The sequence below is a fragment of the Acinonyx jubatus genome, chromosome F2 (assembly GCF_027475565.1).
Source record: "Acinonyx jubatus isolate Ajub_Pintada_27869175 chromosome F2, VMU_Ajub_asm_v1.0, whole genome shotgun sequence".
Classification (NCBI taxonomy): domain Eukaryota; kingdom Metazoa; phylum Chordata; class Mammalia; order Carnivora; family Felidae; genus Acinonyx; species Acinonyx jubatus.
In genome coordinates, this window is record NC_069394.1 from 4971350 (window position 1) to 4987171 (window position 15822).

Consider the following 15822-nt stretch of genomic DNA (forward strand, 5'->3'; position numbering starts at 1 on the left):
TCTCATTAGCCGAGAGAAGATCAAAAGATCTCTCCTAGCTGCAAGGGAGTCAGGAGGGGTGAGTGTTTTTAGGTAGGCATATTTCCTTCTCTGGCAAAATCTGGTTTTTGTTTTGTAGGGAAGGAGGGGATTATGGATATTGGGCAGACAGTTCATGGTGTGAGAATCACATAGACCCTTCTGGATCAGCAAGGAGATAGGAATAAGGAAAGAGAAAGGCCATCGCAGTAGACATCAGTGGAATCTGAATTACTGTAATCATTATGTTTTGGCCATATCAAAGTATCTAGGCAAGTTTTGCTGAAATATTAGAGTGGATTTTTCTTGAAAAAGCATCTCATTATTTGCTGTTGAGGCCAATAAAATCCGGCAGAGTGGTTTGTAGTCCTGTTGTGGGTGGATACTGTCAGAACTGATGAGTCAGTCTATGAATGTACAGTAAAGGTGTATTGGTCATTTCCTGGGTCTTTTTTTTTTTTTTTTTTTTAGTTAATTTTTTTAGACTACCAAGGCCTCTCTTACTGGTCTGACTTCCCTGGCTTCCCTTTTAGGCCCAGAGAGTTTTCCCCAGGGACCTGTGGGTCTTGCACTGACCTGTTAGGTCACACAGCCAGTCGGGGCAGGGATCCAGAGTTCGCACTCTTACCCACGATGCTACATAGCCTCAGAAGACTCCAAGAGGAGGACTTTTTCTTAGCCATGTGGACACAGCCGTGTCGTAGCAGAGCATCACATCTTATGCCCACCGTTTTGTATCATCAAGTACCACGTGCCACAGGTATCTCTCAACCTGTCCCACCAAGGCCATCACCTCTCCCCCTGCTTCACCCCAGCCATGAGGTTGGAGGATAGATTGGGATCACGGCTGGGGGAGGATGTGTATATAACACACGCCTCAGGTAATAGCAGCAACAATATTTTCTCTTTAATGAAATATTAAAGGTTGAGCATCACACCAAGGGCTTTACATGCACGTCCTGTTTACATCGCATGACATTTCTGTGAGGCTGTACAGATATCATCACCTGTGAGGAAAGAGTTTCAGAGAAGGAAAGTGATTATGTGAAGACTGCCTGCTTTGGGACCTACTCCAGAGTCTCGGTTTGACCCTTTTGCAAACACAGTGATTTGTACTTTGGGTCATGTTGACTGCCTCTGGGTCAGAGTGGTTATTTCATATCATCCCTGATATGAAAGTGATTGCAACAAAATGTCACCGATCTCTGTATTCCCATTATAGAATGTCATTTCTAGTTTTGCGAGTTTTATAAAAATTGCATGTGGATTCTTAGTCACTCGCAGAGTTGTATATGTTGGGAGTGGATTGTATAACCCCATGGTTTTTGAAGGATCCGTTATTGGATTCTTTCTTCTGTTCTTCCCTTCCTTCTGTCGTTCCTTCCTTCTGTCCATCTGTTTGTTCGTTTGTTCGTTCCTTCCTCCCTCCCTCCCTCTGCCTTCCTTTCTCCTCCCCTCCCCTCCCCTCCCCTCCCCTCCCCTCCCCTCCCCTCCCCTCTCCTCTCCTCTCCTCTCCTCTCCCCTCCTCTCCTCTCCTCCTTCCCTCTCCGTTTCTTTCCTTTTCTTTTTCCCTTCCTTCCTTCCTTCCTTCCTTCCTTCCTTCCTTCCTTCCTTCCCACCCCCTTCCTTCCTCCCATCCTCCCCCCCCTTCCTTCCTCCCTCCCTTTCTTCCTCCCTTCCTTCCTCCCTTCCTTCCTTCCCTCTGACACCGAATGCCAACTATGTGCAAGCACCATGTTAGTTGCTGGAAATACAGAGATGAATAAGAACAGCTGGTGGTTAGTGGATATTTCTATAATCAACCAAGAACAAATGTTTATTAGATGATTTTCTCTTCTTATACAGTGCTAAGAGCTCTAAGGAGGAATACAAAAGAAGCAAAAGATAGCATTCTTATTCTAAAGGTGCTTTTGGGAAAACAAAGGGAAATGCATTAGCGATCAGAGGGAGAATGTGATTGGACTCCTGGTGGTAATAGTGATGGGGAATTTAAGGGGAGGCTAATGAAGTTTAAAGCACCTGTGTTTGCCTCCCCAGATAAGAGCTTGGTTTTAATCAAATGGCCCTATGTTTTAATCCCTAAACTTTCCATTATGTAGCCGTGCGACTAGGGGAAAATTACCTAACCTCTCTGAGTCACAGTTTGTATATTGTTAACATGGGGGTAATCATTCCTTTCCTTTCGTTTCGTCATGATGAAGAAATTTGAAAACATATATACATTAGTTTACTACAATTGCTGCAATAAATTGCCACAAATTAAGTGGCTCAAAACAACATAAATTTATAATCTGACAATTCTGGAGGTCAGAAGTTTGAAATGGATCTCACTAGGCTAAAATCTTGATGTTGGAAGGACTGTATCCATTTTGGAGGGTACTAGGGAAGAATTTGTTTCCTTGTCTTTCCCAGCTCATATAGACTGCCTGCCTTTCTTAGCTGATGGCACCTTCCACCTTGGCTGATGGCAGCGGTGGCTGGTAGGGTCTTTCTCGCATTGTTTCACCCTGTCACTCTCCCTCTTCTAACTCCTTCTTCCATTTGGGAGGACCCTCGTGGTTACCTTGGGTGTACCCAGGTAATAAAGAATAATCTAAATTCAAGGCCAGGTGGTTGGCAACCTTCCTTCCATCTGCAATCTTAACTCTCTTTTATTGGTTCTGGAGATTAGGACGTGACCACCTTGGGAAGGGGCATTATTCTGCTACCACATTATGTAAAGGACACAGTTTATGCCACTCTTATAGATGGAAGCCAATAAAGTAAAAGATGACTAGATTTATTTATTTCCCAAAAGGAGTTCTCTGCAAGTCTACACCACTGGAGCATGCTAGCATACCGTCTGGAAGTTTTTATCTCCTGGTCTTAGCTTCTTTCTTCCTTCTGACTGGAACTTGCTCTCCCATCACTTGCGTATCCTCCAAGGACTTAAACTAACTCCTCCCTCCTTCACAGTGTCTTCCTTGAATGACCCCAGCCAGAAGAAGGTGGCTCTAAGACGGTTAAGGGAAATCCATGTGGGAAATAATCAGGTCATTCCTGGAGATGTGCTAACATTACTTATTGAATGTGTGAGCTTGGACAAATCCCTTCATCTCCAGAGGGTAGTTTGCTCATCTTTAAGATGGAAATCACAGTAAGCATATCAAAGATTTCCTGCAGGGATGAAATGATATAATGTATGTCATGTTTGACACATGGTTTATGGATTTATGACCTGGCAGAAATTCGTGTCAGATTGAAGAGAATTATTAAAGGGGTTTAAGCATTCTGTTTAATCAGAGCAGAGCCCAATTGAGCCCGTCTCATTGAAACTTATTTCTTTCAATAAGTGCCTGTAAAGCATCTGAAGTTCAAAATGATGACTGATTCCTTGAAGTAAGATTCAGCAACACCAAATGATTTTAAGGAATAAGAACTCAGACAGTGCTTTGGAATTAGTTATAAAAGGTTTTAATTTATGCAGTAAAATGTGAGGGGTGGCAGGCTAAAAATAAAAAAAAAATACATTTCATCTCTGGAAAGGAATGCTGGTTGCCCTTTGCTAGCATTACTACTTTGGGTCGGTAGCTGGGTGTTTCCAGTGGCCCAGTGTCCGCTCTGGTTAGCAGCTGGGATGGTCCTTTCTCTCACAGAGGATTTGTAGAGGACCCAACAAGATTGCATACATCGGGGCTCCTGATGCATAACTGCTCCAAGCACAGCCTGACAGAGTCTTGATGCGTAGCCTCTGGCGATGATTGACCCATTTCGTGTTCAGAGAAGAAGACATTAGAATATCAAAACTGATAGTACATGGGATTTGCCTCTCTTCTTTTGATGATGAAATTATGGAAATGCATAGGTCTTTTATTAAAGAAACACTAGAAGTGACGTTTTGTATTTGTATAAATCAGAGTTTGCCGATTGGTGACGCCAGGGGAGTTAGCCTGCAAATGTGTCGACACAGCGCTTGATTGTGAATGCGGTGGCCGTGGTTGCTGCCTCCAATGGTTTCGCTCTTGCTGTTGTCACTGTCATTAATTTATGAAGCAACGGTTAACATTTGAAAGATGTTTTATCAAAAATCCCAATTTCAATCTTCCCTGGAAAACCTGAAAGATCTAACGGTACACAATCAGCATCTTTGCACAGTGGTAATTAGCAACTGCTGAGGACCAGCTGTCTGCTACGGACAGGGCAGGGACTTTCTTCTCTGGCTTAGTCTCCCTCACCCAGATGAGTGAGGTTACTTGTTATTGTGCCCCTCTGGGGATCCCACAATGGTAGTAAACTGCCTCTGTGTGATGAGCCATTGCTCCTCAAGGAAATATAGAGCTGGGAGTTGGGAGCCTCTGGTCACAACTTGTTTGTCAACTGATCAATACCTAACCTTGTTTTAGGTGTGTTTCTGTTTAAGGCAGTGTTTGCTATCTGTTTATTATCTGTCTGTCTACCATCTATCTATCTATCATCTAACTGTCCATCCATCTGTCATTTGTCTATTATCTATCAATCAATCTGTCTATCCATCCATCCATCATCTACCCATCCATCCATCATCTGTCATCTACCTATCATCTATCCATCCATCTATCATCTATCTATCCATCCATCCATCATCTATCTATCTATCTATCTATCTATCCATCCATTATCTATCATCTATCTATCTATCTATCTATCTATCTACTTTTGATTCACTAACCTTGAACTCATGGCCAATAGCACTGTGACTAAGGCCTGAACGAAGTTCATCTAATACACTGTTGTCTCTGCAAGGCACATCACAGCCTTCTTGCAGTTAGGGACATTGGATGGCACTACAGTGTGTTAGACGAGCTTCATTCAGGCCTGAGTTACACTGCTAGGGGTCATTTTAAATAGCAGAGTCACCCACAAAAAGCACAAAAATACAAAATAAAAAGTGGCACCAAGTAGACTGTAAACAAAATTTGTTTACACCATGAGAACTGAAAAAAGAAGGTAGTATTGCCTTAGCTCGATCTCAGGTGGAAACATGCGTGTGAGGTGAGTCAGACCTTTCTCCCCAGGAGCATGTCTAGGTGACCACAGAGGCCGTGAGTATTGAGTGCGAAGGTACAGATGAACTTTAACAAGTGGAAGATCCACAGATACAGAATCCATAAGTAATGATGGCCAACGGCATGTGATTTGCAAATATTTTCTCTCACATGTAGCTTGTCATAATATAACGCTCTCAATAGCACATTTTGCGGAACAAAAGTTTTTAACTTTGATGAAGTCGAGTTTATCAATTTGTGTGTGTGTGTGTGTGTGTGTGTGTGTGTGTGTGTGTGTGTGTGTGTGTGAATCATGCTTTTGGGGTCAAGTTTAAGAACTCTTATCCCTAGATTTTATTTTTTAATTTATTAAACATTTTGTAATGTTTATTTATTTTTTGAGACAGAGTGAGACAGCACACGAGCAGGGGAGGGGCAGAGAGAGAGGGAGACACAGAATCAGAAGCAGGGTTGAGGCTCTGAGCTGTCAGCACAGAGCCTGACGCAGGGCTCTAACTCATGAACCGTGAGATCATGACCTGAGCCGAAGTCTGACACTTAACCGACTGACCCACCTAGCCCTTGTCCCTAGATTTTAAAGCTTTCTTTTATTTTCTTTCCTAAAGGTTTAACAGTTTTACATTTTTTTCCTATAAGTGTATGATCCACTTTGAATTAATAAATTTTTGCGTAAGGTGTGAAATTTAAGTGGAGCTTTTTGTTTGGTTTTGGTTTGGTTTCTGCCTACGGATATCCAGTTGCTTCAGGACCATTGACTGAGAAGGTCACCTTTCCTCCATTGAATTGCTTTTGAAACTTTGTCAGAAATCCTTTGAGCAAATTTGTGCCCTTGTTACTGCAGAGGGAGGAGGGTAGAAACTCAGGCCCCCCACATGGTCTGTACTTAAACCAGGGTTGTTGAGGTTCTCCTTACCATCCATTAGTAGTGAAAATCTGGCCCCCTTCTCAAAGACCTTCTCTTGCTGGGCGAGGAAGGTGCCTTGTTAAAGCTTTGGTAGGAGTGGACCTCGAGGCTCCCACTGGCCTTTGCCGGGATGGACGGAGGTGAGACCACAGTTTCTGTGTGTAGTGTGGCTGGAGTACAACTACTATTGGCTAAAAGTTTTCTGTCGTGCTCGGTTGCCCCCTTTCTGGTTTTTTGTCTAGAGGAAGCAGGCATTTTTGTTGGGGATTTTCTTTTTCTTTCTTTCTTTTTTTGTCTGCAGCCATTAGAATCTCTGGATAGCTGGCTTCTCTCTGGGACATGTGAGGCAAAAAGAAAATGTGGAGAACTCACCACCCTGTCTCTCTTTGGTACTTGAGGTCCTTAGACTGTTTGATTCCTTCTTCTGCAAAAATCTTGTGTTCACCTATATTGTCTAGAGGTTTTAGTCGTATGTGGTGGGAAAATTATATCCACTCCATCTTTCCTGGAAGCAGATGTCATGGCAGATTTTTTTTTTTTTAAGTCATCCTTTTACAGACGCAGAAACAAGTTCAGAGAAGCTGTGTGGTATCTTCTAAGTCACCCAGCTCACAAGTGAGGTCACCCAAACTCCAGCTGTGACTCTGGTCCCAGTGCTCTGTGTTCCGCATCTCCTCCGCTCTCCACACACACATAAAACGAACACAAGACCATCAACAGAACCTCCTGGGGGGATATTCAGCACGCAGCATCGCCCCCGGCCACAAGCTCAGTGAGCCATCAGAGATGGATGTGTTCATGGTCCATTTTACCTCTGTTTCACTTGGTTTTATGCACATTCTGTTTCACAATGAGCTTGAAATTGGTGGAAGGGGAGAACAATTATGACGCCAGAAATGTTCCTAAGAGCTTGCGAGCAAAAGGGCCATTAATTGCAAGGCACAGAATTGCAAAAGATGCTTCTGCACCTGTGGAGGCAGTGGACAGATCAGAGGCTTTGCTGATGGCGTGGGAACCCGCACAGTGTCCTGAAATGATGAGATTTGGAAATGGGAGTGACATGTTAAAAATAAGGGCACAGAAATGCACTGGGAACAGCGTTTGGCCGTACCCCCAGGATCGACGGCTCAGCTGTTGTGTTTCTAAAGGAAGTATTTGTCTGTGTTGCAACAGGATAGCAACTCAGTTTGTGTATGGATTCTGCCCCACGCATTAAAGCTTCCATTTTCCCTTAGAATGGACTTTTCTGACTAAAGAAAAACCATGCTCCTTAATGTACCTGTGCCCTATGACCAACCCACCTATTCCTTTCCCTGTCCCTTCTGCCACCAACCTTGCATGTGTCTCGCACGATCTCCTGTCAACTCAACTTCCTGTTTCCATCTTGGCCCCGTCCCATCCCTCTCCCACTGTGGTGACAGAATGAATCCCTCTTTGGTGCCAAATGATCATACATGCTGCCTAGAAACTTCCACGGTTCTCTGTGGCATGTAGGACTAAGTCTGGTTACTTTTGGAAGAAGCCAACAGTAAGGGGTCTGATCTTCATCAGCCTGTCCTCTGTTCCTTCCATAGGTATTACCAGATCCGAGTGACCTTGAAGGTGTCCTCAAGGATCCCCCACAGACTGAGCACCTCCGTCGTCAGGCAGACAGGTGAGCAGCGGGATGGGAGTGGGGTGCTTATTCTCCACCAGTAAACCGTCATTTCTCACTACATGCCAGGGCGTGGCAGGGGGCAATGTACACCGTAGCATCAGTAAGTTATGTTGCGTGTCTGATGCGTGCATTTTGGAAATGGAGACCCACTGTTGGCGTGGCCATGTGTGCATGATGGAGCCCGGCTGAAGGAGAACACCCTCTCCCAGGGATAACCTGGCTGTGAGGGGTTGGCCAGGGTCAAGTCAGGGGGAAAAAGGACGGCAGCCGGCCTCCAGCAAGTGGGTAGGAAGAATCCTGTTGTCAGTCCTGAGAATCAGACCGAGTAAGCTGGCAGGTTAATGGTTCTTCTCAGACACAAGGCGGGAGTCAAGATCAACACTCCAGCTTTGGGAGAGGGAGTGCCAAGGACAGCCCAGTTTCTAGCTTTGAGAAGGCTGGGTATTAGGGGGCATCCGGGGCTCCCTGCTGGTGCTCAGTGCGACAGGGTATTGAGTCCAAAATATGGAGCTTCTTACACAAGAAATGAGGATCAGCGCCAAGATGAAATACGTTAGTCAATTTGGGAGGATGCATGGATCAATCATATTTCTAGAAGGAGAAAGATGTTGGGGTGGAGTAGAGAGAAAGTAAGGAGATAAGAAGACGGAATGATGGAAAGTTGGCTGAACTTTAAAGATACAAATAAAGGTAGTAAAGATTATTGCGGACATTGGATCTGGTAGAGTCAAAAGCTCTGGTCATTGGTATCCTTCAAAAAATTCCTTTTGGAATTTCCTTGGTAATTGGGCCTCTTCATTATTGGCAATGATACTCTGGTGAATAGAATTGCATTCAGCTCGGGCGCCTGGGTGGCTCAGTCGGTTGAGGGTCCGACTTTGGCTCAGGTCATGATCTCGTGGTTTGTGAGTTCAAGCCCCGTGTCGGGCTCTGTGCTGACAGCTCAGAGCCTGGAGCCTGCTTCGGATTCTGTGTCTCCCTCTCTCTGTGCCCCTCCCCTGCTTGTTCTTCCTCTCTCTCTCTCTAAAAAAAAAAATCGAATGTAGTTAAATACCCACAGATTGGCGTGTACTGGGAGTGTAGACCAGCCAGCCGGGTCGGCTTAGCTCCACCCTGGGGGAGGCAGGGGAGGGGCAGGGCAGAGCAGGCTGCTCAGGCCACCCAAGAGGACATCACAGATTGCCGCTGGTTTATGGGCGGAGCCTGTGGGCTCTAAAAGGAAAGATACCAGAGACCCCCTGCTCCTCCTACGGCCCTGGGCAGAGTCCAGCATTAAGTAATAAGTCACCGCATTGCCATGGCGTTCCGTGTCTTCCACTCTGCTCCTCTCTCTGGCGAAGAAATCAGGCAGCTGAGACCAAGTCTCCCGTGTCCCGTGTGCATTAAGGAAGCCTGCGGTGCCCTGCTTGGTGAGCGCTGTCTCCGTCCCAAGTTCTGCCAGATGAAGGTCGCTGGAATTGGCTGAGAGAGTAGGAACCTGACGTTGCATGAACTTGTGTGTAACCCCAGGAGTTGGCAACTTGGACTTTATTTCCTTAGCTGAATAACGAGGATAGGGGTACCTGAGTGGCTTAGTTGGTTAAGCATCCGACTCTTGGTCTTGGGTTCAGATCATGGTTCATGGGTTTGAGCCCCACGTCGGGCTCTGCACTGACAGTGCAAGTCTGCTGAGATTCATTCTCTCTCTCTCTGTGTCTGTCTGTCTGTCTCTCTCTCCCCCTTCCCCATGTTCTCTTTCTCTCTCTGTCTCTCTCCCCTTCTCCATGTTCTCCCTCTGTCTCTCTCTCCCCCTTCCCCATGTTCTCTCTCTCTCTCTCTTCCCATCAAAATAAATAAATAAACAATTAAAAGAAAAGGACGAGGATAAAAATCCATCCTCTGTAGTGTTCTTGTCTTAGAGACGATAAAGGAGGACATTTCACATCCACAGAGAGTACAAATGTCAATTGCCAGGATAGGAACTGGCACAAAGGAAGTGCCCAGTCAGTCTGACCTGTGAGTGGCTACATGATCTGGGGCACGAGGCCAGGTCTGTTCTCAGGATGAGGCTGGGATGCAGAAATCTGGTGGGGCTGGCACCCCAGCCCCCCTGCCGACAGCCATCCCCAGGTAGCCGACGAGGACGCCATTCCTCCCCTGTGACTCTAGAGCCTGAGCTCAACTCCTTGTCACCAGTGGAGCCTTCTCTTGGGGCTGGCAGTCCCCACCAGCAGGCGGCTTGGAGAGAGGAGGACTTGAACCACAGAAACAGAGAAGAGAAAAATGAAATGCAGTTTGGGGGAGAAAAAAAGGTTGCTTTTTCTTCTTTGGTCTTGTTGGATGCAGGGATAATTAGGGTACGCTTGCTGTGCCCTTGGGTTTTACAGGAGCATAATATTTAGATCGGACTGCTAACAGAGAGGCCAGCGACAGTCACAACAAGGATTCCTGCATGAGGAAGAGACAGCATGTGTGGTTGCTTACTCAAGGTGAATTTCCGATTGTATCATGTGTAGTTAGATATGGCAGCAGCACCAAGAACACCAAAACTTCGCGGTTTAGGATGATGATTTATTCTTGATGTTTTCAGTCGGCTGGGTTCAGCCAGGTCACACATGTGCTGCCCTGAGCTGAGATTTCTGCAGAGAGGTTGGATGGTTGACGTCTTCATTCACATGTCTGATCCCTTGGTTGGGATGCTCGACTGCCCAAGGCAACAGCTGAGGTCCCGTCTCCAGCTGAGTGGTCTATCTTCTTAAACGGTAGCTCAGTTCACAGAGAGAGAGAGAGAGAGAGAGAGAGAGAGAGAGAGAGAGAGGAGATTCTAGGTCTCTAAAGGGCTGGGCTGGTAACTGCCAAGGGGTCCCTTCCCCAAAGTGCAAGACCAGCCCACCTTCAAGGGGAGGAGGAGTATCCTCCACCCCAGGTAGGGCGCCCTCTGCAGGTACAACAATGAAGGAAGTTTTAACAGTGCTGTTTGCATACAATCATCCAGACCTAATTTCCATCACTTGTACGTAGTTCTAAGGAAGCAAAAAGAAAGAAAAATGTATGTTTAGACAATGAAGTATGATATACTGAAAAAAGAATCAGAAGGAGTCAAAACACATGGGACCTAATGATGTCTTTATTTTTACATTAGTGGAGTGGTCTTGCGGGGACAAATGATTTAATTTGGCTTTTCTGTTCTATTTATCTCTAAAACAGAAATGGAAAAAGCATGCCATGTCCAGAGAAGCAGAGCTGAGTAGTGGTGAGAGCCATAGGCTCTGAGTTTTGCAGGTCCAAATCCTACGTCCGACACCTGCCAGCTGTGTGGCTTTAGAAAAGTTGTTTAGCCAGTTTGGATTTTGGGTTCCTCACCTATAAAGTGGGGCTGGTAAGAGGTACCTACCTCTTGGGTTTGTGTTGAGAATCGAATGAATTTTGCAAAGAAATGTCTGAGAGTGGTGCCTGGAGTGCACAGCGAGCTCATGGCACCTGTTAGCTGGAGTAAGTGTCCCTTCTGTGCGGACAGTGGTCCTTTCTGAGCAGCACTGTGGCCCATGCTGGTCCCTGGGACACGTTGCTGTGGATGGCGTCTGCCTTGCTGCTGTGGGGGAGCTCAGAGTCCCCTGAGGGAGGCAGAGAAGTGTCCCCCGAGTCCAGCAGAGATGGACCTTGAGATGGGGTCCCAGGTGAGGTCTTGAATTGGAGCGGAAGCTGGCCCCACAGACAAGGGTGGAGAAGCATGATCTGGGCGCATGCAGCAAAATGACTGGGGTCTGAGCGGTGCAAGGCGTGCACAGGACACTTGTGGGGTGGCGGGGGGGCCAAGGGGAGGAGAGAAAGTACTGCAGGCGGGGCTGGGGGCCACGTCGTGCCCGACCGAGCCCCCCGACTTCTTTTCATCAGGTTGGCCCCAGGAGATGCGCGCACTCAGAAGACTTATAAACCCAGGCTGTTCAAACGCAAGAGGTTGTCTCGTAGATTAAGGGGCAGAATTTTACATTTTTGTTCTCTTTTTAAACATACCCGTTTTCTGGCAGCCACAGTCTGCGGAAACGGTTTCGCAGATGATTTAGATACTGCTTCTCTAGATGTGAAACAGTTTCTCATTGAGTTTTCCAAGCTCGACGTTTATGGTTAGAGTCTGTGAATAAGAAAAAATAATAATTCCCGCGTGAAATGCAGCCATTGCCTGTGCACTGTCCTGTTTCCTTCTTTCAATATGTGCTTAACAGGTGACTTGGGGAAGGTTTCTCTGGGAAACCGATGGTTTCTTCTCTTGGACTACACTGCGAGGGGCTCTGAGCTCCCGCCAGCCAGGAGCAACTGTCTCCCTGGGCATTCTAGAAAGATCCCAGCATTACAGAACAGACACACGTGCCATCACCTGTGATGGATGGCAGGTCTGCCCCTGGAACTGAGGGCAGGGCACAGAGGGGGCCACTTCTCTGTGGATGTGGGTGCAGTGGGGGTGGGGGGCGGTGTTTGGCCCTGGTGAATCTGAGGTCCACGGCATCTCGGTCATTACTGAAAACAGAGAAGTATCAATTATAGGTGGTCGTGTGATGATGTACTGAGGCCAGGAAGTCTCTCCGCTGTTCCGGAACTTTTCAGAAGCCTCCTACAAGCCAAAGCACTGCGACCTGAGAGAGAAACAGAGGTGAATTTTGACCAGTTAACATGTGAGGCTTGAGGTGTAACAGGGAGAGAAGCCAGAAGTGAGACATTTTAAAATGCGGTTTTGGGGCGCCTGGGTGGCTCAGTCGGTTAAGTGTCCGACTTTGGCTCAGGCCGTGATCTTGCTGCTCGTGAGTTCAGGCCCCGTGTCGGGCTCTGTGCTGACAGCTCGGAGCCTGGAGCCTGCTTTGGATTCTGTGTCTCCCTCTCTCTCCCTCCCCCGCTCATGCTCTGTCTCTCTCTCTCAAAAATGAATAAACTTAAAAAAATTTTTTTAATGCGGTTTGGCTCGATTCAAAGCCTTGCTTACCTTTTTTGGGTCTCATAGAATTGTTTCGTCTCTTCTCCTGGGGTCAGGGCTGTGGGTAAGTGGCAGGTTCGTACCTGTGAATAAATGTTAAGTATACTGAATTGTGACCCTTTCCTTTCACCAGAGCGGTGCTATTGAATAGGTTTTGCAGTCTCTTCCTTCCCAGAGGTGTTAACAAATTTTCCCCTTGGGGGGATGGCCGCTGAGGTCAGTCTGTGGGTCCGGGAACTTCAGATCTTTGAGGCTGTGTGGGGTGATTAGGCACAAACAGGCATCTGCTACTCATGGCTCATGAAGGCCAGAGAAAAATAGCTCGGTAAACTGTGGAAACGTGTAAAAATTACTATGATTAGTTTTAGTAATGTTTTGAGAGGTGATTTCCATTTCCATTAAGTGGAAGTAGTTAAGAGTTTCATCGTGTAGGGGGCGGGGTGACATTTATTCTTTAAGGGAATCCATCTCATTTCTTTTCAGGGTCCATTAAAGTGCACCTAAATATCAAATACACCTGTTTTCATGGCGAACACTAAGCAGGTAAAACACTCGAACTCCGGGGCTCTGAGTACCCACCTGGGGCCGTCAGGAAGGGTGTCTCTGGATAAACCGAGACGTTAATGGAATTTCTCCCACCTGCTCAGTTTCTGGGCAGCAGTCAGCTCAGAAACACTGAAGCCCGGGTCCCTCATTGTCGACCCTGTGGGCAGGCCAGGAGTCTGCTTTGCTGGCTGGCCCCGTGACCCAGCTGCCACTGGGGCCGAGCCACTCATCCCTCGCCCTTTGAGCTCACTGTGGCATCCTTCAGCCTGCTTGACCTGCAAGTCCCTCCCGGGAAGCTCTCTCCAATCTGCTACACCATCCTTCTTGCGTCTCTGCCTCTGCCCTTGCTGTTCCTTCCACTTTGCATGCCTGTCTCTCCCTCCTGCCCCTTCGGATCCACGAGATTGGCAGAAAGAGCCGATGCCGGTTCTCTGAGGGCGACGTCCCGCCCCGGGAAAGTGGCCAGTTCCCCGTCGGAGCATCTCACAGCTACGTGCTCACAGCATGCACCCTCCCCATTTCCGTGCTTCTCCCGCACCGCGCAGCGTGCTCTCATTCACGGGCACCTGGGAGCTGGCTTTGGAGGATCACCCCAGGCTGCTGGGAACAAGCACTCTGTTCAAGATTTGAACTTGCCTGAGGCTTTGAGTCCCATCGTCCCCCATTACCACCCCCGACCCCTGCCTCGTACCCGTGATTGTTAGTACAGGGATGGGGAAGCCCAGCCTCTTGTCTCAGGATGGGGCAGGCTGAGATGTAACTCATGTTCCAGAGTCCCCCTGCGGGATCAGGCTGGTTCCCTGAAATGCACTGTGTGTGCCTCCCCCCTTCCCCTGCCCTGGGTTCCCCAGGCTTCTCCCACTGGAGCACATCCATAAGAGGTTACCAGCACACAAGCCCTCATCTCTGGGCCCGCTGCTTTATCATCTGCCTCCAGAAACCACTAGAAGCTGTATAGCAGTTAGTTGTGTTATAGGAAGTAGAGTGTGAAGTTAGCCAGACCCGAGTTCACCCGGGTTCCTCGTGACCCTGTGCCCGGAGCCTCTGTTTAGCTCCCTCTGTAACTGGGACACCAGTGGTAGAAACAGTAGGGCTGTTTTGGGGATCAGGTAAGGTAACGTGTGTGGGTACGTTGGGAGCCCCCATACGCACACGCACAAGGTCATGGCCTCCTCGCTTCAGCGCCCGCCACGTTTGACAGGAACAGTCTCCAAAGCCACCCCACGTTTAGTGTAGCTTCTGTGGAGGTTCTCCGCATCAAACCCCAGTTTCTGAAAGTCGGCTGTGCGTGAGGTGCAGTTGAAGCAGGGGCGCCTGGGGGACTCAGTCAGTAGGCATCTGACTCTTGGTTTCCGCCTAGGTCATGATCTCACAGTTCGTGAGTTGGAGCCCTGCGTTGGGCTCTGCGCTGTGAGCGCAAACCTACCCGGGATCCTCTCTTTCCCTCTGTCACTGCTTGTGTTCTCTCTCTTTCTCTCTCAAAATAAATAAATAAACTTAAAAAAATTATTGAAGCAGAGCTTGATGGCAGACCCTGCTGTCTCAGAGCTCAGACACGGTGGTGGGGGCCCAAGAGGCCTAGTGACAAAGGCAAGGAGAGTGACAAGGGCCCAGGAGGAGGAAGGCCAGGTGCTCAGGGCTCGGGCAGCATCCCTGGGAGGGCCTGAGTGCTGTTTCCCCGGGTCTGACTCTGCCAGGCACACCTGACCTCCAGGTGTCCTGACTTCTGGCCTGGGGGCGTCACGGCAAATCTCTGTCCAGAGACCAAGGAGAGCCCCCCAGCAGGTCCTCCCAACCTCAGCCCAGCTGGCGTGGGCACATCTGACCTCAGCCTACCTGGAGCGGGCACACCTGGGGTGGGCACATTGGCGGGGGCACACCTGGCCTCAGCCTACTTGGCTTGGGCACACCTAGAGTGGACACCCTAGCCTGCTATTCCTCCCACACTGGCAAGGTTGCTCCCAGGCAGCGGCACCGCCAGCCTGCACCTGTGTGGGGGCAGCTGGCACCTGGCGAGCGTGATTGAGGCACGGGCACCTGAGAGAAAGGTGAGGGTAGGCCAAGGACCCCTGCTGCATCTGGCAGAGACGATGTGACACACGCTTCAGAGTGGCCTTCCTTGCGGGTGGGGGAGAGAGCGGGGTCAGTCTGTGGAGCGCAGCCGGCTGGGTCCCGCTCCCTCTGGGTGACCCGGGACTTGCTGCCACCCTCCCCGGGCCTCATCGTCCTCCTCCCTTCTTCATGGCATCCTGAGAATTGAAAATGTTAATATTATGAAAGCACTTAGAAGGGAGATTGACATCCTAGGCCCTCAATAAACTTTGGCTATTTTTAGTTTTATCAAAGGAGCCAGAATCCGCAGACATGCGTGAAATTTACATGGGCTGAACCGGTAACCCTGGTGGGTTTTGTTTATTCTGTAAATGTTTCTTGAGTGCCTCCTGTGTGGCCCGAGCTGTTTCCAGAGCTCTCTGAAGTCCTGGATGCCCCCGTGGATGTTGACTTCCTGGTGAACTTTCCATTACTGGAGGTTCCTAGCAGGGGTTTCCTGAGAGACCCTGGCAATGAAAAGGACATCCTAAGGTAGCCTACCTTGCTCAGAGTCCTCCTAATCTTATTAAAATGAGGTCGCTTTTTGACGGTTTGTGTGTTTGTTTGTTTTGATACTTAGGGATATAAGTAAACCCTCCATGTGGAAGATGAGACTTAAAGCCCCGGAGCCATGTTG

The 15822-nt window shown here is 48.3% G+C and overlaps 1 protein-coding gene across 3 annotated transcripts in view; it reads left to right on the forward strand.

Moving 5' to 3' along the window:
- FAM135B (family with sequence similarity 135 member B) overlaps positions 1–15822 on the forward strand; it is a 287754-nt gene that overhangs the window by 136738 nt on the left and 135194 nt on the right. For all 3 annotated transcript variants that reach the window (XM_053208135.1, XM_027063841.2, XM_027063842.2), the window contains exon 3: positions 7521–7600. In XM_053208135.1, the coding sequence (XP_053064110.1) occupies positions 7521–7600 (80 nt within the window). The remainder of the gene's footprint in view (positions 1–7520; positions 7601–15822) is intronic.